General features: G+C 33.8%; 1 protein-coding gene across 1 annotated transcript in view; it reads left to right on the top strand.

The window, feature by feature from the left end:
- The first annotated feature begins 562 nt into the window (after positions 1–562).
- Positions 563–14602, top strand: part of NPAS2 (neuronal PAS domain protein 2) — a 30022-nt gene continuing 15982 nt past the window's right edge. Inside the window, exons 1-10 of the mRNA XM_070942890.1 lie at positions 563–616; positions 1001–1149; positions 4186–4277; positions 5041–5130; positions 6359–6479; positions 7260–7373; positions 8688–8806; positions 9929–10011; positions 11399–11505; positions 13544–13691. Coding sequence (XP_070798991.1) covers positions 585–616; positions 1001–1149; positions 4186–4277; positions 5041–5130; positions 6359–6479; positions 7260–7373; positions 8688–8806; positions 9929–10011; positions 11399–11505; positions 13544–13691 — 1055 coding nt within the window. The 5' untranslated portion in view covers positions 563–584. The remainder of the gene's footprint in view (positions 617–1000; positions 1150–4185; positions 4278–5040; positions 5131–6358; positions 6480–7259; positions 7374–8687; positions 8807–9928; positions 10012–11398; positions 11506–13543; positions 13692–14602) is intronic.

Genomic DNA, 14602 nt, shown 5'->3' with positions numbered 1-14602 from the left:
AGACAATAGGAGAGCCAGTTTGGTGTAGAAGTTGAGGGCACTGGGATGGAAAATGGAAGAGCATGAGTTCTGGTCTTACCTTAAACTTGAAGCTAACTGCGTAATTTAAAGCCAGTAACTCTCTCTGATTTGTAGAAAGAAGGCAATGGCAACTCACTTCCAAAATATTGCCAAAAACATTGTAGGGACTTGCATTTTATGTTGAATATGCAGGAGTTGATTCCTTCCGAGGGTCTCATACTGCATGTTTTCACTTCTGTAATGCTATTTTGCAAGTAGCCTTTGTATTGGAACTCTGGGAAAAAGTTACATTCTATATGCATCAAGATATTTCTGGGGCATCCTTCCATAACCATGGATGGATGGAAATTATTGTTCAGAAAAGGCTGTATTGTGACTAAAACAAGAAAATACAAGGACTGATTGATGATTCCTAGAGCTACTGACTTAAATATAGTGTCACAATGAATTAAGTTATGGCACATTTATTTTGTTTGAAATATAAGCATAAAAGAAATCTAGTGAAGTTACATATTAAAATTATTTTTAATTCTTTCAACAGAAAACGCTGTTCAGACAATCTGATGGATGAGGATGAGAAAGACAGGGCAAAGAGGTAAGTAGCCAGTTTTTTGGGAAATGTATTTGTATGTTTAACATAGGTTTTTAAAGAAGAAAAACAGCAAGAAGCAAAAAAAACTTGGTACAGTACAAAAAAAGCAGTAGAATCTCCATAATTGTTTTGTGCCATTCTTTTTTTACATTTTTGCATTGAACATGGGTATGTAAGAAATGCAGGATTCTTTCCTTCATATGTTAGCTTTAGGAATTTGAATTTACAACACTAGGGTATACTTTCAGCCAAAGCAGTTCTTTTAGCACTTTGTTGTCTTTTAGTTTATTTCATTCTAATGTAAAGAATTAATTTTCTTAAGAACAGATCACAGTAATAAATAAACGAGTGATTCCATGTCTACTAAAAATTTAATTATGTTCATAGGGCTTCACGTAATAAGTCTGAAAAGAAGAGACGTGACCAGTTCAATGTTCTCATTAAGGAGCTCAGCTCAATGCTTCCTGGAAACACACGTAAAATGGACAAAACGACAGTTCTTGAAAAAGTCATTGGCTTTCTCCAGAAACATAATGGTAATTCTTGTGTTATCTTTAAAATGAAGAATTACTCTACTGAGTTGTCTTAATATCCATTGCTTTGTAATTAAGAGTTGAATGCAAATAATTTACTGCAACAGGTTGTTATTTAGCTGAAAACAACTATTTCCCTTTGAAATACAAATACAAATGTACTTTTCAAGTAGACAGCTATTTGAAGTTACAACTGCCAAAACATCTTAGGGAGATATTTATGCGAGCGAGATTCAAACAGCTTGACACAATGGTCAGATATGGGAGATTCCATTCTATACCCTACAATGAGCGTATCTGCATTTGCGGAGTGGCAGAGGTAGAAGATCTGGCTCACATCCTATTTGACTGTTACTTGTATAAGGGGATGAGAGACAGGTACCTTGGTCCATATACCAAACAAATGACCCATATCAAAACAACTTACTTTATGTGCAGCCAGAACCTGAAAATAACATTTAACACATCACAGTACTTAAACAAAATGGTTCGATTGAGATCTGCATACGTGGGACTGATTGGGGTAGATTGTAAGGGTGACAACGAAATATAATTTTATGTCATTTTACTCTATTTTATATATTTATGTATCAAATTATAGTGTATCTTATCCTATAACTATTGTATTTTACCCTACTTTTATTTTAAATTGTTTGTATAAGATTTTATTGGTGATATGTTTTGCATCTTGTGCTTTGATATGGCCTATAGCTAATCAATAAAGCTAACTGAAACTGAAACTATTTCCCTTTGAAATTAGTTTGAGATCTTTTAGTTTCTAACTGCTGTGCTTTGAAATTCTTCGTTAACATCAGGGTATCTAAAAATTAAGATGGGTCAAATTTTAAATATTTTACAATTGTTCTATTATTTAAATTATTTAAGAATTTAAATTATTTGAGAACATTTTAACAAAGTCCTGTTTAGCCAATTTACCAGAAATAAGAATTTAAGCAGATATGAATCGTGGGAATTTTGAGAGAGTCATAGCTAGTCTCATGAAATGACAGCCTTAATTGTTACTGCAAATAACAGAACCATTATTTCCTAGAAGACTTATTGGAAAGGTAGATTTAAAATTGGAAGCCTAGAACATCAGACACTCTTTTGAATCCACTATTTTTTCCTCTAGCTTCCAATTCTATAAGGCAACTTGGTGATATCTATTCCACATTTACGTATTCTTCAACTTACAACTATAATTTTGACTGCAATGTCTGTTGCTCAATGATGCAGTTATAAATCGCATCCAATTTTACTACCTTTTTGCCATGGTCATTAAATGGATCACATGGTTGTTAATCAAATCTAGTTCCCCTATTGACTTTGCTTGTCAGAAGACCCTCTGGGAAATGGGGAAATGGCAGTAATGTGATGCTACATATATGCTGGTTGCCAAATACCAAATTTTGATCACAAGACCGCAAGGGTGCTGCAGCATCATAAGCACAAGTACAATTCAGTCGTAATTCACCTTTTTTTTAGTGCTGTCAAACAAGTGTTAAATGAAAGGTTGTAAGTTGAGAATTACTTGTACATGTAACCAGCATGCCATCTCAACACACATGCCATATTAATAATAGTTGATTATTTTATGTATTATGTGCTTATAACTAAGCACAGTACAAACATAGGGGGAAAAAAATCTTGTGTACCTTTGCATATAAATCAAAACTTTTAGCTATAACAGTATGCTGTTTTCCATATGTCTAGAACAAAGTTGTCTGCAGTCTGATCCTATTTATTAGGCTTTTTTTGAGCAGATAAAAATTAATTGTAGATCTTTAACATAAACTTAAAATTTATACCACAATTTGTCAAATAGGCAAAACAAAACAACTAAAACTAAACTAAACTAAAACTAAAATATTTGTACACAAAGAGAAAAGCAAGCAAAATGCACTCATAATGTACTTCGCCAACATGTATTTTTTTCCTTGCCTGCAATACTTCACTTTTTAAAAAAGATTCTGAAAATACCTTTGACACTTGGTGAAGGCCAGAGACATTAATGAAAATAACAGTGGCAGTAGGAGTGGAAGTTTGATAGTCCCATATAGTAATCTCCCAGTTAGTTAAACTAATTATACTTAATTAATGAAAATATCAGCATGTGCAAGGAATCTGATGAGTGCAAAACATGCTGTGTGTAGTCATCATCTTGGAAATACATGGCTTTGCTATAAAGCCAAAATATGAATTATTAATTACAATTATTTTACATTTACAGTAATTACATTCCAGGGATCCTTCACAAATGATAGGAGACAGTATGTTTTTAAAAACAAATAATATGTAAGTGGAAATATTGACTTTCTTTGGAAAGATACAGCTGTAGATAGATAGATAGATAGATAGATAGATAGATAGATAGATAGATAGATAGATAGATAGATAGATAGAGTTAGTTCTTTGGAAGATATAGTTCTTTGGAAGATAATAGTTTTTCCATGTGTCTTTCAAAATATATGTATTTACCTATGTTATATATTTAATGTGTATAAAGATATGCAGTATGCACAACAATTATAACAGGATCAAGATCAAATAATCAAAATCAAACAATTGAAATGCAAAGCAATGTCCTAGAATATTACGCCATGTGTGACAGGTATTAATAAACATCCAGAATTTAATTTAAGAAAGTTTTTGTCACTATAACAAACTTCAAGTTTGAAAGGGTGATGAAGAGAATAAAGATTACTCTGTGTGATTTCCTCCTTTAAGAGCAAGTAAAGAAAAAAGGAGACTTTGTATGTTAAAAGTTAAAATTGTATATTATGGAAACTAAGGAGCACTTTATTTATTTATTTTATTTTATTGAATTTCTATACCGCCCTACTCCCGAAGGACTCAGGGCGGTGAACTTTAAAGAGAAGATGCATTCTGCAAATTAATCATTCTGCAATTGAACACAAAATCCTTACCTTTGTAGATCCCTTATAGAAGTCAAGATAAATTTGTTTAAAAAATCTTATAGCAGTTGTGCTGTGACCTAGTCATTAGTAGATTTATAATAAGATATTTTAATTTGTTTAGAATTTTCAGCGCAGACAGAACTTGGTGATATTCATCAGGAATGGAAGCCCTCTTTTCTCAGCAATGAAGAATTCACTCAACTGATGTTGGAGGTGAAAACTGCAATTTTTACAAAACTTTGAATATGAATGGTTGTCTAAAGAAGTTGTCCCCTTCAGATATGTTGACTTCAACAGAGTTATCAGTGGTGGCTTGTGAATTGATCAGCATGTCTGGAATATTTCCAGTTTTGAAATATTTAATTGAAGAAATCTGATGGTATTCTATAAGATGGGTATTTCAATCTGTAACTACAATTGTTGATGGATCTCTATAAAAGAAAAATAACTAAAAAGCCATGCATGCCAAGTAATTATATAAAAGATTGACAAGAAGAGAAAACAAAATATAAATTACATGTAGTCCTCCTACATGTAGCAACTGGGAAGGAAATTTCTGTTACAATGTAGTCATAATTGACTATTTGTCAATTATGACATAATTGTCATAATTGACAATTTTACATGACCATATTGGCTATGTATAGGATACATATGTGTTATATAAACCTTTTGGGGCAAGTAGGAATAAATAAATGCTCCAAAGCACTCACATTTTAGCTTGAAGGAGTAAGCAGTTTATAATCCAGGTTTGGATATAAATTGTGTACAGGCCGCATATAGTTTGCATGTATTTTTGATCATTTCATAAAATCTGACCAAAATCTTTTCTTCTTCATAGTCTTTGGAATTCACATATCTGACTTCTATGCCATATTCAGAGTCTTCTATAACTTGTTGTTTGCATTTCTCAATAGCAATACAAGCATCATTTTACTACCTCTTTTAGAGAATTACCATACTTTTTCCCTTATAGGCACTGGATGGGTTTGTTATAGCAGTCACCACTGATGGAAGCATCGTGTATGTTTCTGATAGCATCACACCTCTTCTCGGACACTTGCCCGTGAGTGGTTCAAATACATTCATTTTGTATCTTACTTACCTTGCACTAACACTCTCAAAAAACTCTTTAAAAAGCCATAAATACTGTTAAGTGCCATCATGAAATTTATCTTTGACCAATTTAAGAAAAACTAGTAAATGAAATCTTGGACAGGAATTTGCCCTTTATGTGTGTGTGGCATCATGATTCATGTAAAAGAGATGGAGCTTGCATCAGAATGCCATAATTCTGATCACCGGTAAATCTCTTTGCTGTCCTCTTATGACTATGTAGAATTTTGCAATCCAAATTTGGAAGCCCATTGAAAAGAGGCAACATTATAGAGTTGTTGTTAGAAAGGAATGTGACAGCGTACAGCATACAGAGTATGTATGCAAGGATTTGGAAAAACTAAACAGTCTATACTAGGAGTAAAAAATGAGATGAAGAAGAGAAGCTGAGATCAGAAATTCTGACAATTAAATTACTAAAAACACAGACTATTCCAAGTGGATGAGAAACCGGAAATATGATTACACAGGAAATCAAGAGATAAAAGAGTATAAAATGAAAAATAGTGCAAGAATAAATACAGTAGAGTTGCCCAGACTTGTTAGACTTGTCTCAGGAAAGCTAAAGTCCAAAATGACAGAAAAATCCTGAGGCAACCTAACAAAAACAGACTTCTTTGACTTTGATTCAATGCAGTGAAAAACAAAAGAAGACTTGGTGTGCCAATGTGTTAAATAAGATATATCAATTATCTCCCTTTTGGCTGTGCCTTCTCCCATTACTTTTCTATACAGGAAAAGTAAAAGTAAGAAGGAACTTACAGCCCAGAATAAGTAAGGAGATGCTACTTCAAGTTTCCAGGCACAGATGAATTATATCCCAGAGTGATAATGGAGCTTTCTGGAGTTTTTAAGGATTTTTGGAGAACAGGTGAGATGTGAGAAGATTGGATACAAACAAATGTTCTTATTCAAGAATAAGAGATGAACTTGGAAGTCTGCTGTCAATATTAACCAGATTCAAAAAAGTTTCATCATTTCTGAAATTTAGGGAGACAATCACCTTGATCATGAAATCAAATTATCCCTGTTGGTTACTGCCTATATATAGGATAAAATAATAGGCATACAAGCAGATCTGATGTAAAAATTAAATTTTTAATACTTTCAAAATGATTGCAAAGAATGGAGATGCCTATTTTCTATTTTTGTTTTAATACAGTTTTGTCATTTTACAGTCTGAAGTCATGGATCAAAATTTGTTAAAATTCCTCCCTGAACAAGAACATTCAGATATTTATAAAATATTATCCTCTCATATGCTTCTAATGGATACTGTTTCATCGGATTATCTAAAATGTGAGTGATTTAAAAAAGTTTCTAAATAACTTTTTAAGTTGGTTTAAAATATTGTGATGCAAAATTAAATAAGACAATAAATGAAGGAGTTGATTAGCCATTTAAAAGTACACTTTTAATTTTCAAATTATAGATAGGCAACATTCACCTATACAATTTAGCACAATTATTATATCTTAAAATGGAATTGATTTCAGCTATATTAATTATAGTCTTAGTGAAGAAAAGTTCATATTGTCATCAGAAATTAGACATGTTCATAAAATATTTTATGATTACATATTGAATTCCTTTAATATGACTGTTCATAAAGTCTCAAAATTTATGTTTCTTTAGTACAAATGATTTTTGAAACAAAATATTAGAAGAAAAAGATTATATGGGAAATAGATAAAGCTTTCACAATAACAAGTGTAGATTTTAAATTTTATTTTTATTATTTTTGAATCTGAGACATTACAAAGAAAAGGAAAATGCCTTTTACATTCCATTGCTTTTCATTATCTTTAAGTCTGTGTGATTTATTTCATAGAATGGTACTGAATAGGGAAAAGTGTTAATCTCAATCCTTGATTTAAGTATGCATGAGAAATATCTATTTATAGTTCTGAACAACCTAGATTCAGGCAAAGCTTCATCAAAACTTTGAGATATGAATCTTGTGCATCACTGAATTCATTGGGAGTTTTCCTTTTGTGTAATTATATAATTCATAAGAAACTGTATAATTAACAAATAATGATTATTTTACTAATGCCTTGTATTTTATTTAAATTTCAGGTAATGAGGATTTAGAATTTTACTGCCATCTTCTGCGAGGAAGTCTGAATCCAAAGGATTTTCCAACATATGAATACATAAAATTTGTAGGGAGTTTTCTATCTTACAATCATGGTAAGAACTTTTCAGTTCTATAGGAAGAAATTATGACCACATTTACATGGGGAAATATAATTCTAAAAAGAAGCTATTTTAAAATATTTAAAAATACTTAAAAGGTATTTAAAAAAATGACTTGCTGACATTCAGTGCTTGGATTAAAAATCTTTCAGAGGTCAGCATTAACATTACTGGCACAACAAAGAATGTTTTCTAATATGCAATTAGCTTTTCATAGTTCAGACTGAAATTCCTAACACTTTGCTAAGGAAGCAAAAAATATTGAGCTTTATAGGAATTAATTCAAAATGCATATGTTTATGACTGGAACTCATCCTGCAGATCAAAACAGTCCATTGGCCACATGATCTTTAATCAAAAAGTATTTTCTACATGTTGTCCATATGTGGTTCCTCAAGGACATCTGCTTTCATCTTCCTCAAGGACATCTTCTTTCATCTGCTTCAGACATCTAACATTCTTTTAGCCATATTATTTTAAATGCAAGAAAAACTAGCAATTTCTTAGAATAACACATTAATTCATCTTGTTTGGGGAGCACTTTTGTTGTATTCATTTTTTTTTGAATCTGTTATATTTGTATAATTTAATTAGCAGCTCAGTAAAAATTCATTTTCTGACAGCAACAAAAGTGAGCATTCACAGCAAAGTCTAGCTATCCTATATATTTTTTATTCAATGTTTTTCTTTTCTTCCATTTTTTTTCTTCTTAAGAATCATATGTTCTCTGTCTTCTGATCTAGAATGCACAATTTGCCGTTTTAAAATTACTGGCATCTTTCTATAAGAAATCTTTATCTTCCATTCCCATTTTATGAGAGAAGTAAATATCTCCATGCTATATCTTTTCTCCTTTCTTTACATCAATGATATAGTGCCCAATAAACATATAGTAATTGAAAAACCCCAAGTAAGAGGGCCACAGATATAATAAGGTAAAGGTAAAGGTTCCCTTCACACATATGTGCTAGTCGTTCCCAACTCTAGGGGGCGGTGCTCATCTCCATTTCAAAGCCGAAGAGCCAGCGCTGTCTGAAGACATCTCCATGGTCATGTGGCCGGCATGACTAAATGCCAAAGGTGCACGGAACACTATTACCTTCCCACCAGAGGTGGTCCCTATTTTTCTACTTGCATTTTTTATGTGCTTTCAAACTGCTAGGTTGGCAGAAGCTGGGACAAGTAACGGGAGCTCACCCCATTACGCGGCACTAGGGATTTGAACCTCTGAACTGCTTGCCTTCATGTAATTATTGTTATAATTTTCCAGAAAGGCATAACTCTTTGCCTTCTAATTTTCTTATCCAGTGCCTCTATCTGACTGTCACAGCTCTGAAGACGCTGTTCCTAAGGGTTACAGAACACCACAAGGAAAGCAAATCTGCTTTGTTGCTACTGTTCGGCTGGCCACCCCTCAGTTTTTAAAGGCAAGTTTGTCTGTCTTAGAATCTTACCAATAACAGTGGTCCTACTGATATCTAGGATTGCCTTGGAAATGATTGAGAAGAAATAATTAATATTATAGAATTTCTAATGAGAGAATTAGCTCAGCACTTCTTCCTTTCATTAAAGCAGCCTGAAAGATGTAGCAACATTTTAAAAGTTATGTTAATGTTACTGGCTAGGAATTCTGGAAGTTGTAGTACCAACCTCCCTACAGAAAACCAAACCAGGGAAAGGCTGATATATATGCTCCTGAATGGAAATAAGTATAAATAGGGAAAGTGTTAAAAGTAAATCAAGTTATTATCTTCAGATACTATTTCCAATCAAATTGTGAACATTGTTTTAGACTTTTCTCTTGGAAATTAGTTTCTTCTTACATATGTCACTGCAATTAATTAAGTCTTTTGTCCAATATTTTTTGCATGTTTAGGCAAAACCAGAAATTAGTCAAGTCTGCAAAAAAATTTTTTTTTTAGTTTTTTTAATTCAACACATTAATTAGGCCAAAGCACAGGATCTAATTATTAAGGAATGATTCCTATTGGAAAATAATCTTTACTTGGTCATAATGTATAGTAAGGCATTTTTCATGCATTCAGTCACAACTGAACTTTTAATTTTAGCTGAGTTAAGTTGTATACCGTAAAAGAAAAGGGATTGTGTCAGCATTTATCTTCTACAGTGTCTGCTAGGTTGTGTGCGGGGATGTAAGTGCTTCAGTTAAGCATATCTGGCATGCTGTAACCAGTAGTGGGTTTCAGCCAGTTCGCATCACTTCAGGAGAACCGGTTGTTAACTTTCTGAGCAATTTCGCAAACTGGTTGTTGGAAGAAATCATTAGGGCAGAGAATCGGTTGTTAGATTAGTTGAATCCCACCACTGGCTGTAACCAAAATGCAAACCTAGAATACCTTCTGCTTCACAATGGAATTTCTTCCATTGAGTCTTTATTCCCAGCTCTTGAGTCTTTATTCCCAGCAATATCTAACATATAACATTGACTCATAACATTTAATCTTCTTTTCAGAAATCATAAAGCATCATAATAATCTCCCCAAATAAACATATTTTTCATCAATTAACAGAATTTAATTCTAATGTAGGAAATGTGCATAGTTGAAGAATCTTTAGAGGAATTCACTTCAAGACACAGTTTGGAATGGAAATTTTTATTTCTGGATCACAGGTTAGTATAAATAATGCCCCCTCCCCTGATTATTGTTGTTGACATGAATTAAGTTTTATAAAATAGTGCTTTGTTTTTTCTATAAATAATTGCATAATGGCATATGTTATTAAAATCATCATTAAATCAAACATTTGTTAGTCAACATTAATTAATTTATGTAGTTTTGGAAGTATATGATGTATATTGAATGAGCTATTTGTATGTGTTGATATAAAGTGGAATATATATTGTAAGAAAATAAACCAACGTGGTTGCATTGGACTTTTAGTCAGACAATATGCACAATATAGATTATATATTGTATTCCTAAAGTTCATGCAAAAACTAGAATCAAGAAAGTTTTAAAAACAATATAATTCTATATTCATAAGGGTATATTTTCTTAAATAAACAAAGAAATCACATTGAATTGAATTTTCAAAGGTAATGTAATTAGGAGAAACATGGGATCAAGTATTCGCCACCTAAGCTTACTCATATAAGTAGCCTATCTTTTAAAAGCTGCTCTTTAGAATTGGGCACCCTCCAAAATTGTATTCTTTTATTTATTTTTAACATTTATAAGGTTGCCAACTGGGTAGGCAGAAAATGATGCAAAAGATTTGCCAGAGGAAGGCAGGTAAAAAAAATTAGCTCTCACTTTAATTTTGATAAATTATAACATTCAGTTTTGATCCAGGTAGATAAATACTGCATAGTCTTAATAATGGAACCATTATGCATCCTGTTTCTAATAAGTTATGTCTGTCCTTCAGAATATAGTAGTCTAAAAATTGTCTATGAGATTGTTACCTACACTCTTAATGTTCGGTTGTTAAATCAACAACCATAACAAAAAAAACCCCTACCACATGTTTCCTTGTCTTTCAATTTGTGATATCAAATTATATAGACAGGGTATATGATATTCTTCCTTTATTCTTAATTAGAAAGGATCTTCCTTTAAAAGACTTTAAGACATGGCTATCAAATTCTATCAGTACTTTCCCCAAGCTATTGCAGTAGTGTTGCCTAAAACTACTTACATTATTTTTTCCTTATCATTGTATTTTTTTAAAAAAAATTCAACCTGGAATTTAGTTGTTTTTGTTTGACAACAGTCTTGTAGCTTTTATTGCTCCCAGTCATAAATTAGTTAACTTTTTTCCACTGATTTTGCTTTTAACTCCTCTGCTTTGTTTCCTTATTCCAATACTTAAAAAAGATTTGGTAAGATTTTTGAAAGATATTTGTATATATTCTTCCTGTCTTCTGGTAGTAACACACCTGTCTTTTTGTGTCAGTTGTGCTTCTGTATGTTGGAATTTTCTCTGTTGGACCACAAATCTCAAATGCTGTTCTTCATATTTGCAATACTCAAACAAAATTATTTATCTTAATACAGAGCCCCACCAATTATAGGATATTTGCCTTTTGAAGTGCTGGGAACTTCTGGCTATGATTACTATCATATAGATGACTTACAGCTCTTGGCACGATGCCATGAACACTGTGAGTATTGCTTTCCTGTGGGCATGAGAATCCAAGGAGACAGGTGCTGCCCTGTGTTGTATTAAAAATGAAAACCAGGTGGTGAACTGATATCAATGTAAACCTGTATTCTATGAAACTTTATATAACATTTACAAAATTATGCAGATATTAAATATCTGTAATTTGGAATTTAAGGACTATTGTTGAAAAAGTAATTATGGTATTTAAAACAAGTGTTTGAGATAATGGAGGCCGTATGGATCTGGATGGGGAGAAACAGGCTCAGGCTCAACCCATCCAAGACTGAGTGGCTGTGGTTTCCGACATCCCGATATAGTCAGCTGGTGCGATCGCTGACTGTTGGGGGCGAATCATTGGCCCCCATGGAAAGGGCTCGCAACTTGGGCGTCCTCCTGGATTCACGGCTGTCTTTAGAAGAGCACTTGACGGCTGTGACCGGGAGGATTTTTCATCAGGTTCGCCTGATCTGCCAATTGCATCCCTTTCTAGATCGGGACTCCCTACGCACAGTCACTCATGCCCTTGTCACCTCCCGTCTGGACTATTGTAACACTCTCTACATGGGGCTCCCCTTGAGGAGCACTTGGAGGCTCCAACTGGCGCAGAGTGTGGCCGCGCGGGTGGTTATGGGAGCGACATGGCGTTCCCATGAAACACCTCCTGCACGAGCTGCACTGGGTCCCGGTGGTCTTCTGGGTGCGCTTCAAGGTTTTGGTTATCACCTTTAGAGCGCTCCATGGCTTAGGACCTGGTTATCTATGGGACCGCCTGCTACCACCAATAGCCTCCCACCGGCCAGTACGCTCCCATAGAGAGGGGCTCCTCCAGGTGCCGTCGGCCAAACAATGTCAACTGGTGGCTCTAGGGGGAGAGCCTTCTCTGTGGGGGCACCTATGATCTGGAGCGAGCTCCCCCCGGAGATATGGAGGATCCCGGATCTGCGTACCTTCCGTCGTGCGCTCAAGACTTTCTTATTTCATCAAGCTGGCCTGGCCTAAATCTTTTCCCCTTTTAAATGTAAATTTTAATTTGTTTTTAAATTATTGGGTATTTTAAATTTGTCTCAGCCAAATTATTTAATTCGTTTTTATTCTATTTTAAATTTTTGTATTTATGTGTTTTATTCTGTGGCTGTTCACCGCCCTGAGTCCTTCGGGAGTAGGGCGGTATATAAATCCAATAAAACAAACAAACAAACAAAACAATGTGAGTTAATTTTGGCTACACTTTATTCTTCATTCATTTTATTAAATCTCAGAAGTGATAGGCATAAAATAGTACAGATAAAGCACTCGGCAATTACTAATTAGCAAAACCTCAAATGTGGAAAAGCTAATTTGTAAAAGTGAACATGGTCCATTCCTTGTAATATTAATCCTAAATCTACAAATCAGGCTTAAGCCAATTGGTCTATCTATCCATGCAAAATTCAGTTTAAAATCTTTCAGTTTGACAGGTTAGATTTGTGTTTCATTCTCCTCTGTTAGAAAGGAAACTAAAGGCCCAATTCCTTCTCATTTAATAAATCACAGACATCAGCATGCAAGCAGTTTTCCTTTTACTGCTGCCACATTATCAAATTTTGCTTACATTCGCAAAGCAAAAGGAAATATAAAATAATAGCACAATAATAACAAATATATAATATAAATTATAATATAGCAATAAAACTCAGCTAGTTCGTACATTTTTCACATTAATAATGCAATTAAATTATAGTATAAGTTATATAGGATTTTTATTCAATAGGGGAATATGCTGGAGATAGAAATCCATAAGCACGTCATACTTAAAATGTTCCTATCAACTTGATAATCCATATATTTTCCATGGCACATGGTTATTAATTTCATGTAATCAAATGAATTTATGTACTTTAAATTTTTAGATATTATGCATTATTTCATTTTTAGCAAGAGAATTCTTGTATCCTTAGGGAAATTTGAGAGTGCTGGGAAATTCATAAATCTCCCAGAATAAATTTTAACTGACATATTTGAAATATTTTTGCAATTTTCTTTCTATCCACCAATAGTGATGCAATTTGGCAAAGGGAAATCTTGCTGCTATCGATTTCTGACCAAAGGACAGCAATGGATTTGGCTACAAACGCATTACTATATCACCTACCACCAATGGAACTCAAAACCGGAATTCATTGTGTGCACTCATACAGTATTGAGGTATGGAAAATCAATTACTGTATTTTTTGGAGTATAAGACGCACCTTTTCCCCCCAAAAAAGAGGGTGAAAACCTGGGTGCGCCTTATACTCTGAATGTTGCCCAGCCCAGCCTCTCAAACGGAGGTTTCAGAGGCTGAAAAAAGCCTCAGAAATGAAGCTTCAGAAAAAAAGCCTCCAAACAGAGCTCTAAACAGAGCTTCAGAAAAAAAGCCTCCGAAACAGAGCTTCAGAAAAAAAGCTTCTGAAAGAAGTTTCAGAGGCTTTTTTTCTGAAGCTCTGTTTCCGAGGCTTTCAGAGGCAGAAAAAAAAAGCAAGGCACAGAGCTCACAACAACAAACCTGTTGCTAAAATTCACCTCTGGGAACAGCAGATTGGGGGTATTCCGGGAGGCCAATTCACCCGCCAATCTGCTTTTTTCTTATTGTCCTTAGTCCAAAAACTAAGGTGCGTCTTATACTCTGGTGCATCTTATACTCTGAAAAATACGGTAACGTGCTATCAGGAGAGTCCTTGTTGTACCAGAAGAGTGTGAAGATCTAGCTTAAGGGCCACTCAATATATAATAATGGCTGTCTCTCTCTCTCTAAATCACGGATGTTAAACTTGCCACGTCATGTTGCCATCACATGACATATTGTGACATTTTCACCATTCGCGGAGCTGGGGTGGGTGTGGCCTTTGCATGACACATCCGGCCTGTGGGCTGCCAGTTTGACACTCCTACTATGGAAATCTGCAGTGAATACTTTGAGTCTTCAGGAATTATAAATAAACTTAATAATTAATTTTAATAAATTATTCATTATAATATTTTCTGTTTCTTTATTTAATAATTGTAAAATAAATCATAAATAACTTTAATAAGATATTTGGCTGCTCTATGGTAGTGGTAGAAATGAAAAAGTTAAA

The sequence above is a fragment of the Pituophis catenifer genome, unplaced genomic scaffold, assembly GCF_029215685.1.
Source record: "Pituophis catenifer annectens isolate HBS135680 unplaced genomic scaffold, rPitCat1.0.hap2 SCAF_4, whole genome shotgun sequence".
NCBI classification, from domain to species: Eukaryota; Metazoa; Chordata; class Lepidosauria; order Squamata; family Colubridae; genus Pituophis; species Pituophis catenifer.
Note: the sequence above shows the minus strand (reverse complement) of the source record. Positions and strands in the feature narration are given on the sequence as shown.